The 18,469-nt window shown below is 41.3% G+C and overlaps 1 protein-coding gene across 9 annotated transcripts in view; it reads right to left on the bottom strand.

Annotated features, from left to right (window-relative positions):
- Window positions 1-18,469, bottom strand: part of DMD (dystrophin) — a 6,826,337-nt gene that overhangs the window by 6,847 nt on the left and 6,801,021 nt on the right. For 2 of the 9 annotated variants that reach the window (XM_078657822.1, XM_078657823.1), the window contains exon 78: window positions 6,325-6,356. The exons of the other annotated variants lie outside the window; for them this stretch is intronic. In XM_078657822.1, coding sequence (XP_078513948.1) covers window positions 6,325-6,356 — 32 coding nt within the window. The remainder of the gene's footprint in view (window positions 1-6,324; window positions 6,357-18,469) is intronic. 9 annotated transcript variants of the gene reach the window in all.

Genomic DNA, 18,469 nt, shown 5'->3' with positions numbered 1-18,469 from the left:
ACGAGGAACTCGGCACCTTTCGTGACTTCACTTCCTGTCGTGACGTCACTTCCGGTGACAGCGTCCCCCCACTTCTTTTTTTATGACTTGTGCCCTGTCCATTACCCGTTTCTATTCTGTAAGCAAATATTTGTTGTTATTTCGACAGGAACTAAAACAAGTCTCCAAAATACACCTCAGAATTCCCTGTATCTTTTGTGATGCATTAAATGTTGTCTCAGCACGCAGCACATAGGTTTAGGTTTAGGGATTTATAGAGCGCATGGGTAACTGCAGGCATCCCAGCACATAGACTTTCCTGCTGGATTTGCCTTTAACGAAGCGAATAGAAAAAGTGCACTAGAGAGAACATGCATATTCCCCTGACTGCCATTAGATGTCAAATTGTTACAGTTCTCACTATAAAAGGTGTCACAATAAATTGGAGTGAGTATGAAAAATAAAATACTTTGACAAAGAAGAAAAATGTAGCACTTGTCCCTGTAACATTAAAATGTTTACCCTCTCGCAACAAATCTACATACACTTAACTTAGATACGCCTTTTCAAGGTCAACCAAGATGCAAGGGAAACTTAACATAAACCAGCTTGGCCACTTATCACTTCACCTTAAACAGCACAAAGCAAGTTGACAAAGTAAATAGAAAATATAATTGCTTGAGTCCAGAGGTCTACTCCACACCCCGATGATAAGTTGAAGAGCTGAAACTACTTGAGCTAGTTCCTTCCATGGTCTTTTTTATAAGCATATGTTGTACCTGGTGCCTACCAAGAATTAGCCACGATCTAAGCCAACATACTGTTGTGTATTTTGTCATTTTATATTGTGATACTAGAATTTCTGTGACTTGTTGATACATATCTCTGTATCCCAATATGATAAGATGAGACCATATATCTAGTTTACTCATAGAATAGGACACATTTTATTGAGTCATTAGTAATTTGTTTTGATTTGTAAATCTATATTTTTGAAAAGAAAAAGTAATGGTAAATCTTATTTGTATTGCTTGGCTCTCCTTGTGTTAAATATTTTTGAAAGTAAAATAGGCTGCCTAAGGCCTTTATATACGATGTACCTGGTGCCTCTGTCCAGGATCTCATGCCTCAACCTAAGTGACTTGGACCTCACTGAGAATCACAAATCATGTCCTCATAACCGAGCGGTTGTCGATCAAAATAGACCAAAATCTACAAAGGAAACAAAAGCTTGAACTCCCACTCTGGAAAAAAGGTTGTGCGTTTCGAAATCTAAAGATGCAACTTCCAGCCAAAACCACACTACTTGAATAAGATAACGATGGTCGCAAAGAAAATACTGAAATTTTATCTAGACGACATGGCAGTAATAGGAGTAGCTAAGTTCTTGAGTTGGGCTTGGGTTTTACGGGAGAAACACGGGGAGGGGGTGAAATAGTCATGTTAGCTTAATGTTGGGCTATTGAATTTAGTGTGTGGAGCTGGACAATTTTTAAAGGCCTTTTAACTGTGATAGGTCTTAAGTCTTTGTGCGTGCTACACATTTAATCCTTTTTAAAAATTGATTTTAAATTGTAAATATATGTATTTAATTAATTTATTTTGAAGATATATTCTGTTAATTTAGACTCCCTGAAAATTTATGGTGTATTTATGGTTGTAACCTGTTGTAATTGATTAATTGTTCTGGCTTTTAAGATGAATAATCGCAATAAAGACTTTTTTGATTGATTGATTGATTGAATAAGATAACACATTATGTCAGCACTGGCAGAGGTGTGGTCATCCGAGAAGGGTGTCGACACAAACATCCAGAATGCAAAACAGTTTACCGAATAAGGCTCGATGTAAGAGGCACACAATTAGAGATCAGTTTCTCTTACACAAACAAACACAGGGGAATCACACTTTAGTTTAAACTATTTTAGTTTTAAAATCTGATGCAATTTTGATTAGAACATTAAGTTGGCCCAGTTATATGTATATAAAAGGATCAGATTGAATAACCAGTTTTTAAAGAGAACACCCAGTTGCCAGTGCTCCAAAGTTAAGTTTTTCGATGGTCATTGGCAAAGGCCAGTCCTCATAAGTGAAGCATTTTTCAGGGAAATTTGGACGGTATCTCAATTTTTGAAGCCGGCAGAAGGAGAAGATGATAGAGGTCTGCCCAAAAGCAGTCAGAGAACATAGACCAGAGGTCAAAGTTATGAGTCAGATTTTACACGCTACATATAGGTTTAAGTCTAGCTTAATATTTGTTCGCAGTAAACACTATGGGGCTTATTTACAAGCCCCTTGCGCCACTTCTGCTTCATTTTTAACATGAGAAAAGTGACTCAAAAGTGGCACACAGGCTTGTAAATCATCCCCCATTTCTTTCAGGGCCCAAAAAGCAGCATATAGTGTGTAAATAAATGTTCAAGTATAAGGACAAGGAGGTATGAATTAAATCTGGAAAGTCTTGCATTATTTTTCGTAGTTAGAGGAGATCTTTTTACAGGTCTCATTTTTGTATTCTTTACTTAAAATCAAAGACGGTCTCTAGAAAGATTTGGTGAGAAAAACTTGCATTGAAACTGGCGATGGTTTTCTGCAATAACAAATGTTGCTCTCCTGTGAGGTTCTAGAGTAACCATTGTGTATGTACCGAATCAAACAGTACACTAGTCTGCTCTTTATTTACAACTGTATTTCATTTTCAGAAGCTTTTTAATTACTGAAGTGTGTTTGGTTCAGCAGTTTAATGCACTGCCCTGGAAATGGGGATAGGGTAAATAAATCTTTTCCCTGGGCACAGAATTAATGAAGATTCATGGATTTTAAATTGGGATTACTGGAATTAACCAATCCATTTGAGCAAAGGTTGATCTGGAACAAATTAGTTTCACGTTGATATACAAACTTATCTTACGAATGGATTCCTTTGTGCTTGGTGAATGACTGACAGCAAAAACATGCTTTTGCCAGTGTTACCATGGCACTATCAGCTAAATGATCAGTAGTTCCTTAATGTTCAGTAGTTCCTAACTAATGAATCAATGGCTCACTCCCACTTCTAGCCCCCTGGCTCCTTTCCAAGTCCATAAGAAAGCAAAAGGACATATTAGATTGAACACTGTTATTCTTTTCGTGGTCCCTTCCATTCTGACAGGCTTCTGTTGAATGAAATTACACGGCAGTAAATGTACTTGTTAAGTTCTCTGAAGCATGATCTGATTGACTATATGGAGGAATTTGCAGCTTAAAAAAATTGTTTGCAATACAGCTTTACAAATGGTAAAGCTTCAGAGGATTCTGGAAGAAGACTCAAACTCTGGGTAGTGTCAAAGGACAAGGAGAATCTTGGCCTGCTTGTTACCAAGCAGTAGGTAAGTAATTCGATCAGCTCACTAGGAACGGATGAATTGCCTGGTGGAATGATAGTCCGATTCAATGTGGTCTCTGAAGATTTGCTGATCCCTCACTTTCTCGCAAAGTACATTGAGGCATTTGAGAAATGTGAGCTGCCTCCTTTCCACCTGAGAAGCAAGAGTTGTGGTTCTACTTTGGAATAGAAGGAGACCACTGAATTCAACAGCTTAGGGCTGCTGCCAATCTGTGAGGAAATTCTGGAAGGCTTACGGGTGGATATTGTGTTTTACCTAATGCAAGACGACTAGATGTGGTTTACTGTCCAATGTAATACTACCTTAAACATGAGGCCAATTTGTTTTTGAAAGAGGTCAGACTCATTCTAAGAATATAGGCCATGCTAGGCACAGGTAGAGGGAAAAAGACATTTGATTCTACTGGCTCAATACTTAGCAACACTGAAGAGATTTGATGTCGGTCCTAAATTCATGGGGTGGATTGATGATTTATATACTAACATGGAAGATGGGATTGAGAACAAAGGGATGATATCTGAGATCAAGTATGCACAAAGACAGAGCTTATGGGGATGCTTTTCGTCACCATTAGTTTCAAGCAAAGGAGCCTCTCAGAAATGTGTTAGGATGAAGACAATATGGTTGTGGCATCATAGCTAGAGGATGTACTTCACCATGTGTCGTGATCTCTGGTCTTATGGAGATGAGCGAGGTGTTTCAGTTGGCATGGACCTCAGACTTAATCTAGAGAGCCGATTCTCTTTCACATACTAGGTTTGGTATTTGATGACCTGTTTGAAGTAAGCACCCCCAAGGAAGACCTATTTATTGAGGTACAAAGGAGTTCATGTGCACTAGAATGATGAGAAGGGGATTCATCAACATACTTATCTCAAAGCTAGAGAGGAATATTGAGGTCTGGGCAAAATGTCTACTCTTTTATGGCAAAACACACAAGGTGATGGACGGAATGTTGCACATTGGTAAAACATTCACCCCCAGTCACAGATCTGGGTTTAATCCATCATTATTTTGCTCACCACACCACCCCAGTTCAGACATGGCCATATGCAAATCAGTCTTGACCCTGTGCTTCATTGGAACAGTCCAGCCCGATCTGCCAAGCCATGTCTTCCCTGGACCGGAATCAAGCATCCTAGGACCGGTTTCTGGATATCGTCCGTCATCAGCCAAGATAGCTTGACTCCAGTGGCGTAGTGAGCACGGGACCCACGTCTGGACATACCCTTCCCACATAGGGCGAACTAGGGGGACCTGGCTTGGCAGTTTGGGCTGTACTGTTCCCATGGGGGACGGGTATGCTCAGACGTGAGTCTCGTGCTCTCCATGCCACTGGAATCAAGCTATCTTGGCTGAGGAGGGCTGAAAGCCCAAAACCGGTCCTCGGATGCTTGTTTCCAGTCCAGGAAGGACCTGGCTTTGCAGTTCGGGCTGGACTGTTCCCATGGGGCACAGGGTCAAGACTGATTTGCATATGGCTGGGTTCAAACTGGAATGGCACGGTGAGCAAAAGAACGATGGATTTAGGCCCAGATCTCTGTACTGGGGTGAATGTATGACATTGTTCTGCATTCTGTCCATTAAATGTTGTTTTTACTCTTTTATGGGTCTGCTGGCTTTTATTACAATTTGTTTTTCCTAGAAAGCTTGATTTTCTCAGCGTTATAAGAGATCCTATTCTTGACTCGTGCTTTTCAAAGCTTGATGCAATGGTGTCTGGACTATATTCAAATTCAGGACAGCTTAGTTTACGCTAATGCTACATACAAGTAGTGAGGGGGAATAGGTACTTGTTACTTTCAATGATGCTTTTAAACTGGGCATCCGAAATGTGGCACTGTTGTGTCACATGAATCCTAGCATTTCGACTATATTGCTCAAAATGTTCTTACAATTATGATTATTACTGCTGTTTCTGGCTCAGTAAGGTGTCCTGGGCTGGTCAAATTAATATGCTCAATCAGGTGTAAGTTTGCTCATACTCAAGGAGATAAAGCTAGCTACTATGATAGAAAACAGGCTTTTAAGGAATACTTGTGTAACTAGCGGCAAAAGAGAATGGGTAGTAAAGGGATGTTCGATAATTAAAGGCTGATTTTTGGGATTGGACTGTGGAGAGTAGCACCCATGAATTTGAGATGTTTCTAGAGCTACAGCTATTGTCTCATCTGATGGATCAGACAGGATTTCTGCCTCAGCCGTCCAAGTTGGTAACAATTCTGACTTTACTTGAATTAGTGGTGTGCAGCTGAAAGTTTACCCACTTTCACAATGCTCTCTGCAATCCTAAACGTGGAAATGAAGGCATTATTGAGGACAGATGCTAGTCCACTGTTAAAATATTTTTTTAAATATTAAACAAGCTTGCAATAACATCGCCTTAACCACCACCAATTTTCAAAGTTCTGACACAGAGGACATGTTTGCATGTGTAAGGGTGTAACTGGGATATGATGCAGGTGAATTTACTTTTCACAACCGTCTTCTAATGCTTGGGAAGGAAGAAGGGATGGTTGGCCACAATAAGCACTTCAAACATGAGAACTCTTCTGGTAGTAGCATTGTGTCACTGGTGTGGTGTGAAATGTTGCCTAGCTCAAAACGAAACTAGAAATAGACCATAGTATACACATTGCAATTGATACAAACCTGGATTTTACGTATTCTCGACACGAAGGTGTAATGCAATCACATTCAACCAATATAGCATGCACGCTACAAGCAACAGACATTTTTAATGAGCTTTTACTGTATTAATAGATGTGAACGAAACAATTGACAGCTAATGTAGTTTAAAAGTGACTCTGCACCCATTCCATTAACTGCGAGTCTACAGACCACTGCAACAAAGTTAGAGTACACACTGCAAAATGGACGGACTCAGCTACGCACAGACATAGAAAGCAGGATGTGACAGAACGAAAGTTAGCGGACTGTGAGCAGGGGTCTTACTAACCTCTCTCATTTCATTTCCCGGGACATTTCTTCCTTTAGTGACACAAAGGAGGAAGAGCAATAGCGTCAGAAAAGAGAGGAAAACCAGCGTGAACATATCGCTAAAGTTTAAAGCAATAGAAAGTCGACTCGTTTTGCGTGCACAACACACGAAGGAACATAATGAGAAACAGATGAGTTTCTACATTCTGCCTCCCTTCTAACATACCATAGCCACCCAAAGGAGATTATTGAAGAATGAGGAATTGTGATAGGTACGGTTGTTGTTTTTCCCAATCACAGTAAACGGTAACAATGTATTAAGGTTCTTAGCACTCAGGACATAGTTACTTTGGGCGTGAGATGCTTTAAAAGACATGCAAATAGTGAGGAGAACCAGAGGTAATAATTTGTTAGGAAAAAATATATTTTTCTTAGCTTGTTTCACAGTTTCGTCCGATAGGTTATTTTACTTTGTTCTCTTATTGCTGATAAATGTACACTAAAATCAACATTAAACACGCACTATGTTCATATCCAATACATGTTCAGTGCTCTACAAACCAAAAAGAACAAACCATCAACTTTTAGGTCTGGCGTTAGGTAAAGCCTTTTGATTTTATTAAATAATACATGCATAATATTATTAAATATAGGAGCTTTCTGCCAGCTCTCTCTAGGTTTGGTAGTGTGTCATTCACATTTTTCTTCCACTGCCAACAGTATACATCTGGGTGTTGGACCTGACATCAATAGTTTGGTTTTAACCAACATTTTGCCTTCAATCCTCCAGTTTTTTCTGCCTTAAGACTCTACACACTACCACAGCTAACCAGTGCTTGGGCTTTCTCCTTTAAACATGGTAACATTGGCTTCCACTCAACTGATATATTTAATTTACTTGCAAGTCATATAGTAAGGTGGTACTACCTGTACCCAGGGCCTATAAATTAAATGCTACTAGTGATACTGCAGCACTAATTGTGCGACCCATTTAAGTAGCCTTTTAAACATGTCTCAGACTTGTAATTGCAGCATGTGTGTGCAGTTTTAAACTGCCATTTCGACATAGCAAAATAAGCCTTTTGCCAGGCCCAATCCTTTCTTTATAATGCAAATAAATTACCCTTCTTTAGGTCCTAAACAGCCCATACGGCAGGGTGCAGAGTATTTAAAAAGTTGGCCATGTGCTTTTAACTTTTACATGTCCTAGTAGTGAAAAACACCTACATTTGTTTCCCACTACTGCAAGGCCTGCCTTTCCCACAGGATAACATTGGATTACCTTATTACATTTAATGATTGATAACTAATAACTGGAGCAAGTAGGAATGTCAAGTTTGGTTTCTAAAGAATTGCAATTTAAAACCCACTTTAACTGCGAAGTTGGATTTTTAAGTCACAATTCTGAAAATGCTGCTTTTAGAAACTTGACATTTTTTGGCCCTCTGAACTCGGTTCAGAGGGCTGTTCATGTTTATAAACGGGTGCCTGGCGTCGTGGGCGATGTGCCAAATACGCCATCACCCCCCTCCCGTGGTCTATGGGGTGAAACGTCATCTCCTTTTAAGTGCATCTAATTTTTGAAGTCTCTGATCGAGAGACTAGTAGGGTGTGTGCCTCCCGGTTTTTTGTTCGGTGAGGCCCCCTGTACATTGCACTTTTATAGACATTTTTTTACTTTCACGTCCCTTGGTTGGGTGGGCCTTAGCCTGCCCATACCGCCGAGGGTTAGTCACTTTAGGTCCTGACGAATGCCAGGTTAATTACACCATCTTTGGCAGAAACATGTTGACCATCCATCACCACATAATGATATTGGAAACAGACCATCCAATTTAGTTGGCCGTGTTTACCAACACATTTTTTAATATGCCCTTGGTGATCAGTCATGAAATTAATTTTTGATACATGCAAGGCATTTTTAATTCACCACACCACTCTCTTCACGTAACTCATTATCTAGCCTTCACTTCTTCACATTACCCGCTCCGCAGTAAATCTGGCGTTGAAGCACACTGGGGTGACATTCGGTCACACCCAGTGGGGCCCGATGATGAAGCAGGTCACCGACCAGGTCGGTGAGTGAGGGCTTTATAAACAAACCTAATTGGTGCTCGATTACTTGTGTTTTTTTCAATCAAGTAACACTCTTTTGTTGTTATTTTTCCCAATCATTTGGTGCCTGCAGTCTGTTTCCTGGGTCACATGACTATATGCACCAGCAACCAAAAGCCTTGTCAGGGTGAAATCACAAGCTAACCCCAAATTAACCTGTGCTCAATCCTCTGGAAGCTTGGCACCGAGCAGTCAGGCTTAACTGAGAGGCAATGTGTAAAGTATGTATGCAGCACTTCAAACAGTAATAAAGTGAAAATACCACATAAGAAAAATCCAATACCAATTATGAAATATAGAGTAACTTTTAATAAAGAAATCAAGACCAAAATGACAAAAATCCAACCAGTAGAACCGGTGCAGTTTTAAAGATTTCAGTGAAAATAGCACCAAAAAGCACAAAGGGCCAACTATGGTTATCTGGTAGCGTCAGACTGGAACAAAGCCACAAGTTCATTCTGACAGCAATGGGGAGCTGGCCGGCTACAGGGACCCAGTTGAGCCAGGTGAACTTAAATGCAGGTTGCGGAGAGTTGTGGAGTCCCGCGTCAAGGTTATGTCATGCTGTGGTAATTCCTAGGAGCTGCTTAGCTGTAATTCAAGGTTCTGCATCTTCATCGAGGCTGCTGTTAGTGAGGGACTTGTGATGCGCAGTCCTGCGTCGAGATGCATCAGGCACCGGCTGGTTCGGAAGACGCTGCGGGGCTTATGTTGTGAAGTCCTGTGTCGTAGTAGAGTATGCTGCAACAAAGGGCTTTCAATGCGGAGGACTGCGTCGCGGATGTGCCATGCAGCAAAGGTTTCTGGAAGGTTGAAGGTGATGATGTAAAGTCCTTACATCTGGGAAATCCATTCAGCAGAAGCGGTGTGTTGGTTGTGATCGGGTTGCATCATACAGTAGAGGACATCTGTCGGTTCTGCTGAAACCACAGATGGGCTGGCAGAACACCTTCAGACCCACTTCCAAGTGCCCAGGACTGAGATGGGCAAACTCACAGATGGCAGATCCCAGGACTGGGTTTGAGGTGGTTGGAGCTTTCTGTCCCTTAAGTCCTATTCAGGAGCCAGCCAACGAGCCCTCGGAGTCACTGGTGGTCCGGGGTTCAACAGATGCAGGTTCAGTCCTTTTCACCCAGGCAAGAGGGCTGCTGGCAGCAGGTCAGCACAGTGGGGCAGCAGTCCTTTGGGGCAGCAGTTCTTCAGGGCAGCAGTCTATTCAGCAGCACAGTAGTCCTCCTACCTGCCAGAGTCTTCCAGGGGCCCAGAACTGCACTGAAGAATTGGTGCCTGAGATCCAAAATGTATACCTAATGCCTTCTTTGAAGCGGTAGAAGCTTCTAGAGGATTCCCTTTGAAGTGCTAAAGTTTCCTGCTGCACCTGCCTTGGCTCCAGATTAACTTCAAGTGGTATGCAAGCCTTTGTGTAAAGGTAGGACACAGCCTATTCAGGTGTAAATGAGGCTGTGTGTAGCTCCGCCCCTATCCTGCCAGTGATGGCCCATTCAGGTACACTTCAGTTCTCTATTGCCTGTAGCTGTCTGGGAGGAATACATAAGTACCAATTGCCAACTACACCTACTCATGTGATCCAGAGACAGGCTGTAGACACTAAATGGCTAAGGACAGAAAATGCCAACTTTCGAAAAGTGGCATTTTCAAAACTGTAATTTGACTTTACCATAACATTACGATTCCAAAGAAACCAAACAAACCGTTTACTTGTTCCCATTTGGAAGTTACCCTTATTAAATGTAATAAGGTAACTCCAATGCTATCCTATGATAAAGATATGCCTTGCAAAAGTAAAAAAAAACGTTTTTTCCAATATGAGGGCATGTAAACCTTAAAAATGTCCTACTTTTTAAATACCCTAGGGGTAACAGGTTTTAAAAAGGAAGATTTTGACCTGGCAAAAGGTTGACTTTGACAGGTCCAAATGGCAGTTTAAAAGTGGGCGCAATGGCAGACCTGAGACAGGTTTGCAAGGCTACTTAAGTGGGTGGCAACCCAAGGGCTGCAGGCCCACCAGTAGCATTACACTTACAGGCCATAGTTACATGTAGTACCAGTTTACTAGGGAATTCTAAGTAAATTAAATATGTCAATTGGGGATAAACCAAGGAGTAAGCACACACACTTTATCACTCGTAAAAATGCACAGAGTACTAAGCCCAACAAAAATACGATCAGAAAACTGTGGAGGAATAAGGCAAAACTTTTGGGGGAAGACCACCATAAGGCTGATAATTCTAAGAGACATGTTTATATCTGTAACCATAATCTTGTGTAAAAAAACTAATTCTTAACTTAGTTATCATTCGTATAAGGAAATACAAAATGTTAAAAAACATTCGTTTTAGTTTTGTTTTCTCCTGCAAATTCCAGAAATCCTGCCTGAAACACCTCTCTACATAAATGTGCTATGTTTTAAATTAATTGGCACTCTTCATCCCAGTTATGCCTGTTTCACTTAGGGGTAAATTGGGTGTAGCCAGTGCAGTTCAAAACGTTTGGTTATGTGACTAATGTATACTACACTTCATGAATGTTCACAAAATATGTACAGAATGTGCTTGGCCACTCCTCTATGGCTACATTCTTTAGACATCCCAGCGCTCACATCTTAAATTAAGCAATACGTGCCTACATAATCCAGAAGTAAGTTAGAATCATTGAGTTTCCTCATGAGCTAAATAAACAGTTCTTGCTTTGTGAATCACGCCTCTGTTGTGCATGTCTATTTAACAATATTTTTGGGGAATTAGCTATAGATGCTATCCACAGTAAGCTTGCAATTGGGTCCATGGCACATTGTTACAGTAATGTGTAACAAAAGAACATTTTCTTCTATGCCTGCCAGATGGCTTTTCTTTCTCCAGCTGATTATATGACTCAAGTGTAAAAATGCATCCAGTTAGCCCATTTTCTGGCCGGCTCTTGAAACAATCATCCTGCATGAAGTAATTTTTTACCCTCCATTACCTGGGTCAGTTCTGCTTTTGAGCCTCGTCCAGCCACTTTTGGTCTCACTTACAGGTAGCTTTAGCGGTCTATCGTTGGCAGACCTATTGTATCTAATACTTTACTAAATACTTAAAGCAAGTTTTATGTCAGAACACTTCAAACCATTTGATTTTTGTCTTCTTACAGCCATGAATTTGAAGTATTGGCAGTCAGATCTTAGCAGCCCACACGCAACTGACTCTCTCACAGGGGTGGCTCCTCCGCAAAGGTGCAGGAGCGTCGCCCCACTGCTTTAAGGCAGAAAATTAAAATTAAAATTATAACAAAACATTTTTATTATCATATTATTTTTCATTGACTCTGCCAGGTTGCAGTGTCACCAGCCGGGGAGGAGGAGTAGTGCGCACTTAAAGTACGCTTGTCGAATTGGCCGCTGTTCACGGACATCCAAACAGACATGAATACTTTGATATCTCCAGGCTATTCCTTAGAGACATCTGTGGGGCTCAGGAACACAGGCTTCCATTCAATGCTGGAGGGTGAAACCGTCCCACTATGCTCAACCCCAGCGCTTCTCTCATGCTGGGAGTAATAGCATGAGAGAAGAGCTGGGATTGCGTGGTGAGCTGGGAGCATGTGCTCATGGGAACTGCAGTGCCGGGAGCACAGGAGCAAGGAGGCATGGGAGCAGAAAGTAAGTATATATTAATTTCTTTTTCCGTCTCGGCCCATTCTACTGGCTGTTTCTGAATCTTTCCACGTACAATGGAACCTTGCATTTCATTGCATGAGAAACTATTTGCCCCCTGCCCCTCTGATCACTGCTGGCCCCCACCCCCAACTCTCTCTTCCTAATTCTCTACCAAATGATCATGAAGTGTGCTTTCCTCCCTTTCCCCCCCCTGTGCTATCTGATTTTTATTCTAATAAGCTTTTGTGAGGATTTGATATCTGCACAGTGCTACCTGGTGGCTCACTTGGATGGATGTGAATGTCATCCCAAGCATACATTTAGTTTTAGCATAGTGCTTGAAAATGTCCACTGTCCAGCTTGGAAAAGTAAATTAATAATACAGAATAAATAGGGCTGCCCATGCACGCACATGCTAGATGGCCATCTTTCAACAGGTTTTCTATAATTTATCACATAAATTAGAGCTATCAAATCGGGTTCACCGTCAGATCCCTGTCCCCGCAAAATCTTACACCTATCGCCTGAGACCTTTGCACCTCTCTTGGCAGCGATTTTCAATGCCATGATCATTTCCGGGAGTTTTTCTTTAGAATGGAAAAAAGCCTCCATATTCCCTTTATTAATAAAACCTCACTAGACCTATTTCCAGACTCCCCTTCCCTTCTAAAGTGGTGGGAAAGGTCATTAATTCAGAACTGTCTGCCTTCATGAAGCAAAACAAAATTTTGGATCCCTTTCAGTTCGGCACAATTTAGGACAGAACTGGCCCTAATCACAGCGCCCCCCTCCGTATCACAGCGGAGGGGGGCACTTGAGGTGGTAATGTTTCCCATGCACCAGAAACTATGACGTGCGAGGTAAACCCTGTGTAAGTATTTAAATTGTATCAAATGAAGCCTACATGCAATGGTTGCTTCTCATGGGGAACCCAGAATCTCTGTCCCAGTCCTCGTTCTCCAGCTCCCCTACATCCATTTCTCAAGCTCTGCAGAGGGCACCAAACCTATCCGACTCGTTAGATATGAGGGTCTGGTAGACTTTGGCTACTTTGTGGTCATCTAGGTCTTCCATAAGAATCTTGCCCTTAAGAGGATTGAATTCTGGGAGCTCCAATAGGGAGGCTATGCATTGGGGCAGGGGATAATGCAGCTGAAGCTATCTATAGAATTGACTATGGTGTAGGTGGAATCCCTCTGAAGATCTTGAAAGGATTTAAGGTCCTTGCCTGCATAACCTCCCCCAAAGTAGAGATCCCGATGAGATCGTACTTCCAGAATCCTGACATCTCTGCCACCCGTGAAAATAAGCCCCCATATCACAGTGGCATCTGCCCAGTCAATCTGCCCCACCATTTCATCCAGTGTAGCCTTGAACACCAGGATTTAAGAACCGTTTTCGGGGTCGGAGGAAGGTCAGTATGTCTACCTGCACTGTAGAGGTAAGTCACTAGAGAAGTGTTGCCCATTGCCCGTTTGTCTAGAGCATTTGCTGGGGCCCGTGTCTATCATACCACCAGTCGTTTATGTTAAGGAGATGGGCTGTCAGATAACAGGATTCTACATTGGCTACTGCAATGCACCCACAGTAGGTAGACTCAAAACATTTGGCAAGAGCCACCCTGGAAATACCCCCATACCACAGGGACGCATTAAGGATGCTATTCAGCCTATGAAACAAAGATCACGGGATCTCATATGGATAATTCTGTAATTGAAAGAGGAGTCTGAGACCAATTTAAAAATTGCTGACTGCCTAGAAGTAAAGGTCACATTTTTAACTCTGGTCTCTGAATATAGTTTTGTTACATGCATTTATTAAACTTTCCATGAAAAACATTTCCTTGTTTCCTTCCTGCTCTGTTTTTTCCTGATCTGCGAGTGGGTGCTTGAGTGGGTCTGTCAGTGGGTGTGAGGTAAAAAAAAGTAGGGGGCACACATGAGCAGGTATTTGTGCCAGCTCCCCCTGTGATGGTCCTCCTGTCCAGCTTGTTTGTAGTCCGTTACCCTTTGCTGCATTCAGTTTTGTGCCTCCTACGCTCATTTTATGCTCATTTTTCTGCCTCTTCTATCCTGCCCTCTATTTTGCCTCTTTCTGCCCATTATTATGCCTCTTTCTGCTCACTCCTGACCTATTTACCCTTGCTGCTTATTTCGGACTTCTATTTTGCCTCTTGCTGCTGGTTCCTTTTTTTTTCTCAACATATTTTATTGAAATTTTCATCCTAAGCAGGAAAATACTTTTTCCCAAACCGTTTCCAATAAATCTATTGAAGTGAGACTGCATCCTGATAAACCACTGTATGCGAAAATAAACTGCGGAGTACTTCCTATGCTAAAAGTGCACGCTGTGTATGAGTTACGATACACATATATTTCATATTATATCACTTTAAAAATAGCATTTGCAATTACTGCATTTGCAATCTTAAAAAAAATAGTGTCTCGAGTTAAACCAAAAGAATGAAATAAAAAGGAAATGTAGATGAACATCCCATTACGACCAAGCACCCATAGGAATGTGAATTTGGAGACATTAAAACAAACACAAGTGCTGGAGATTTATGTGGGCATATATTATTCATGTAGTGGGATGCTGCTGTTTGGGTAATATGACTTTTTATGTGTTCTGATTTGCTAATGAAGAGCTACACTTGCTTGCTTACACCCCAATGAATCTACAGAGTCTAATTTCATATGCAAAAAAAATTTATAAAAACCCTAGATGTTGAGGGTGAGGCAGATGACTCTCCTGTTCTACTAGGCTTGCTGAATGTTGCTCTCTTGATTTTCTGGCCACTTAGGACTTCTAATAATTTCATATTTTTGCATTCTCTGTATCATTTTCATTTAGAGCCTTCATGGTACTGCTCTGTACTGCTTACTTTTTTAATTCTGTAACAAAACCTACAAATGTTTTCATTGATCTAAAACTCAGTCATTGAGTGGGGACGTTTCTTAACCGCATGCGCGCTAGCGGTTTTGCCGCTGCGCGCTGCGATTTCAAAAATCCCGCGTTACGTGACAAGGTCAGCTCGTCATCTGCGTAGCGCAGGTTACGCCCATGACGAGCTGACCTTGTCATGAGCGCCGAAGGGGTTAAACAGATTGTATTTTCTTGATTATGATGTTGTGTTAACACAGGGAAATCTCATGAAATGAAGGTTTAACACCGTCTCTGATCCAGTGAACTCTGGGTATTCTAATTAAGGTAACATTTCAGGGTACCTCGCGCCAACACCAGCAGCACACCTGTTCAGAAATCAAAGGTGGTGCTGAGCTCTGGTGTAAGGTGATTCGCTGTGCCGCAACAAGGCATTAGCTGCCATTTGCAGTGCACTTGGGAGTATCAATATGAAAAAACGTTGTATTTCTTTGTTAATATTTAAAAATAAACAGCTACCTTGGAAAAGTGATATTTTTATTCTTAGAAACCGATCTCTCACTTAAAAAGTTGGAAATGTTTAGGATTCCAAGATTAGCCATGGACAAATAAGACAATTAACGTGTACTAGTTTGTGGATGTTTAAAATGTTTTTTTTAAACTCAATATTCAAATTGCAGAAGAAGAGCATTACAAACAAATCGTCTCGAGTATTTATTTAACTCAAATTGTTGACATTTATCAATCACAATAGAATTTTAGTTGAATGGCACAATCCTAGATGCGCTCTACAAGTTTTAGGTAGGTGTACAGGTATGTCACCAAAATCCCTGCCCGGTGCATGTCAATCAAAGGTCTACCTGACATAGGAAATGAAAATTGTCTTGTGTTTAGTATTTTTACAATGTTATTCCTTCAAACTGCCTTCCTATGTTTTTGCATTTATTTTTGCTTTAGGATGCTCCTCATTTACTGTGCATGAGGAAATTCAATTTGTGAATACATTTGGTGTGAACAACATTGTCCTCTGTGGCTCATTCTGGGGCAGGGTTAAGTACAGAATGAGGTGCCATGTAACAGAGTATTTCCACGGACTGTCAGATGTCTGGCATCGACATCTGCTCTGGGTTAGCAGAACAGCTGTCCCAGTCAGCTGGAACAGCTGTGCCTTTGCTGCACACAGAAGGCCAATGGCAACATGAATGGGATCGGCACAGATGAAAGACAGGTAAACTCCTCCAGGACGACAACCACCAAGTACAAAGCAGAGCGTTACACCACTGACATTAAAAGCTTTGCACTCAAATGTGTGCCTGAAGCCTATAATAATACAGCTTTAAAGTTTCACAGAATAATGTCTTCATTTGATAAACACGGCTTAAGAATCTTTATTTTACACTTTGGTATCTAGAAAGCGTAACTTTTATTTTACTATATTTATAAGGCTCAGAGCCGAAGGAGGTGTGGTACGATATGTCCTCTGGTTAGGTGCTAGCACACGTTATTGCTGACTCGGAGAGTTGCAACAGGGAAACACACTCTTTGGAAGGAGAAGGTCGTTTTTTGTCAAGGGAAACATATTGACTTGGAATAGTAGCCATACAATCCCTTAGGATCTCTCTATTTAGATCAGTCTCCTTGTTCATCCAGACTTTAAGCCAATGAAAAAGCGGGCGAAACGACAACATATCAGTCAGGTAAGGCATACCCAGCTCCTCGTGTATGATGAATGCAGGGGTTCCCTTCTGGACATAGTTAGATTGAACTCATCTAACAAATAATTCAACATGTCTCCCTGCAATGTGTGTTCAACATGCATGCCCGAGATACGTGGACAGCCTGTTTCAGTTAAAATTCCAGTTAGGCTTAGATCTAGCTGCGACTAAATTTTATTTATAATAGCCCTGAAAGTGTGATAGTTTAAGCTTTTTATATATATAATGCGGATATGTTTTACGTCCTTTGTTTTTGTACTTTATAATGAATTGTTACCATTGATCAATTGATACTTATGGATGGGATACTTCAACGTTATAATGTAACTTGGACTTTCTTGGTTTGTTATACAAAAGCTGAATAAAGTATTTTGATTTGATTTGACTGGGAATAGTAATATAACGTATGCAATAGCTTAGTATATATCTTTAACTCTCTAAAACATTTATGAAATGCTTAAACTCACAAGACAATGTCATCAGAGATGACATCAGTGATGTCATTTTATTTATTTATTTATTTATTTAGTAGCTTGTAGAGCGCACAGCTACCTCCAACGGAGGTGTCCCGGCGCTAAAGAAATACCCTCTACAGGGAGGAGGAGGGGAAGTACTGTGAATTGAGAAGTTATTTAGATAAGGGAGAAGAGCCAGGTTTTGAGTTTTTTTCGAAAGAGGGGTTCTGATGTCAAGAATCTTATGTCAATTGGCAGTTGATTCCAAAGTTTGGAGGTGGTCACTGCAAAGCCTCTACCACCCGTACGGGCCAGTCGAAAGCGGGGGCAGGTCATAAGACGGAGATGGTTGGATCGGAGGTTCCGGGCGGCTTGTGAATGTTTGATTCTGTGGCGTAGGTAAAGAGGACCTCGATCGTTCATTGCTCTGAAGGCCAGAGTGAGGGCTTTGAATTGGATGCGGAGTCTTATCGGAAGCCAGTGAAGTTTAATCAGATGGGGAGTGATAGGGTGGCGGAATGGGATGTTGCAGATCAGCCTAGCCGCTGCGTTCTGTACTCTCTGTAATTGGTTGATGAGGTAGGCTGGGGCCCCTACGTATAGGCTGTTTGCATAGTCCAGGTGAGCTGTAATGAGAGAGTGGAAAACTGTTTTTCGGGAGTCAGGAGGAAGGTAAGGGATTATTTTTTTTATCATACATAATTTGCTGAAGCACGCTGAAGTAACTTTATTAATTTGTGCTTTGTTGGAGAGAACAGTGTCGAATTGAATGCCCAGGTTACGGACTGTTTGAACAGGTTCAGGGGGAGGGTCCAATTCAGTTGGCCACCAGAGGGTGGAGGGGATAGGAGATTTTTGGTTAAAGAATAGGACCTCGGTCTTGTCCGTATTCAGCTTCAAGTTGTTCGCTGACATCCAGGAGGCGATGTTCATCATGCATTGGCGAAATTTATGAAAAGCTGTTTCGGTGTGATCTTTGAAGGAGAACACCAATTGCGTGTCGTCGGCGTAAAAGGTAGCTTTGACGCTCCACTGTTCGATTGCTTTGGCCAGTTATAATGTAACTTGGACTTTCTTGGTTTGTTATACAAAAGCTGAATAAAGTATTTTGATTTGACTGGGAATAGTAATATAACGTATGCAATAGCTTAGTATATATCTTTAACTCTCTAAAACATTTATGAAATGCTTAAACTCACAAGACAATGTCATCAGAGATTTGAGGTGTCATCAGTTATGTCATCAGTGATGTCAATGACCATGTCATTAGTGATCTAATATGTGAGGTCATAAGCAGTGTACTGCAGGGGCGTAAGTTATAATTAGCACAGGGAACTATAG

The sequence above is a fragment of the Lissotriton helveticus genome, chromosome 8, assembly GCF_964261635.1.
Source record: "Lissotriton helveticus chromosome 8, aLisHel1.1, whole genome shotgun sequence".
NCBI lineage: Eukaryota > Metazoa > Chordata > Amphibia > Caudata > Salamandridae > Lissotriton > Lissotriton helveticus.
This window is presented reverse-complemented; position numbering and strand designations above follow the sequence as displayed.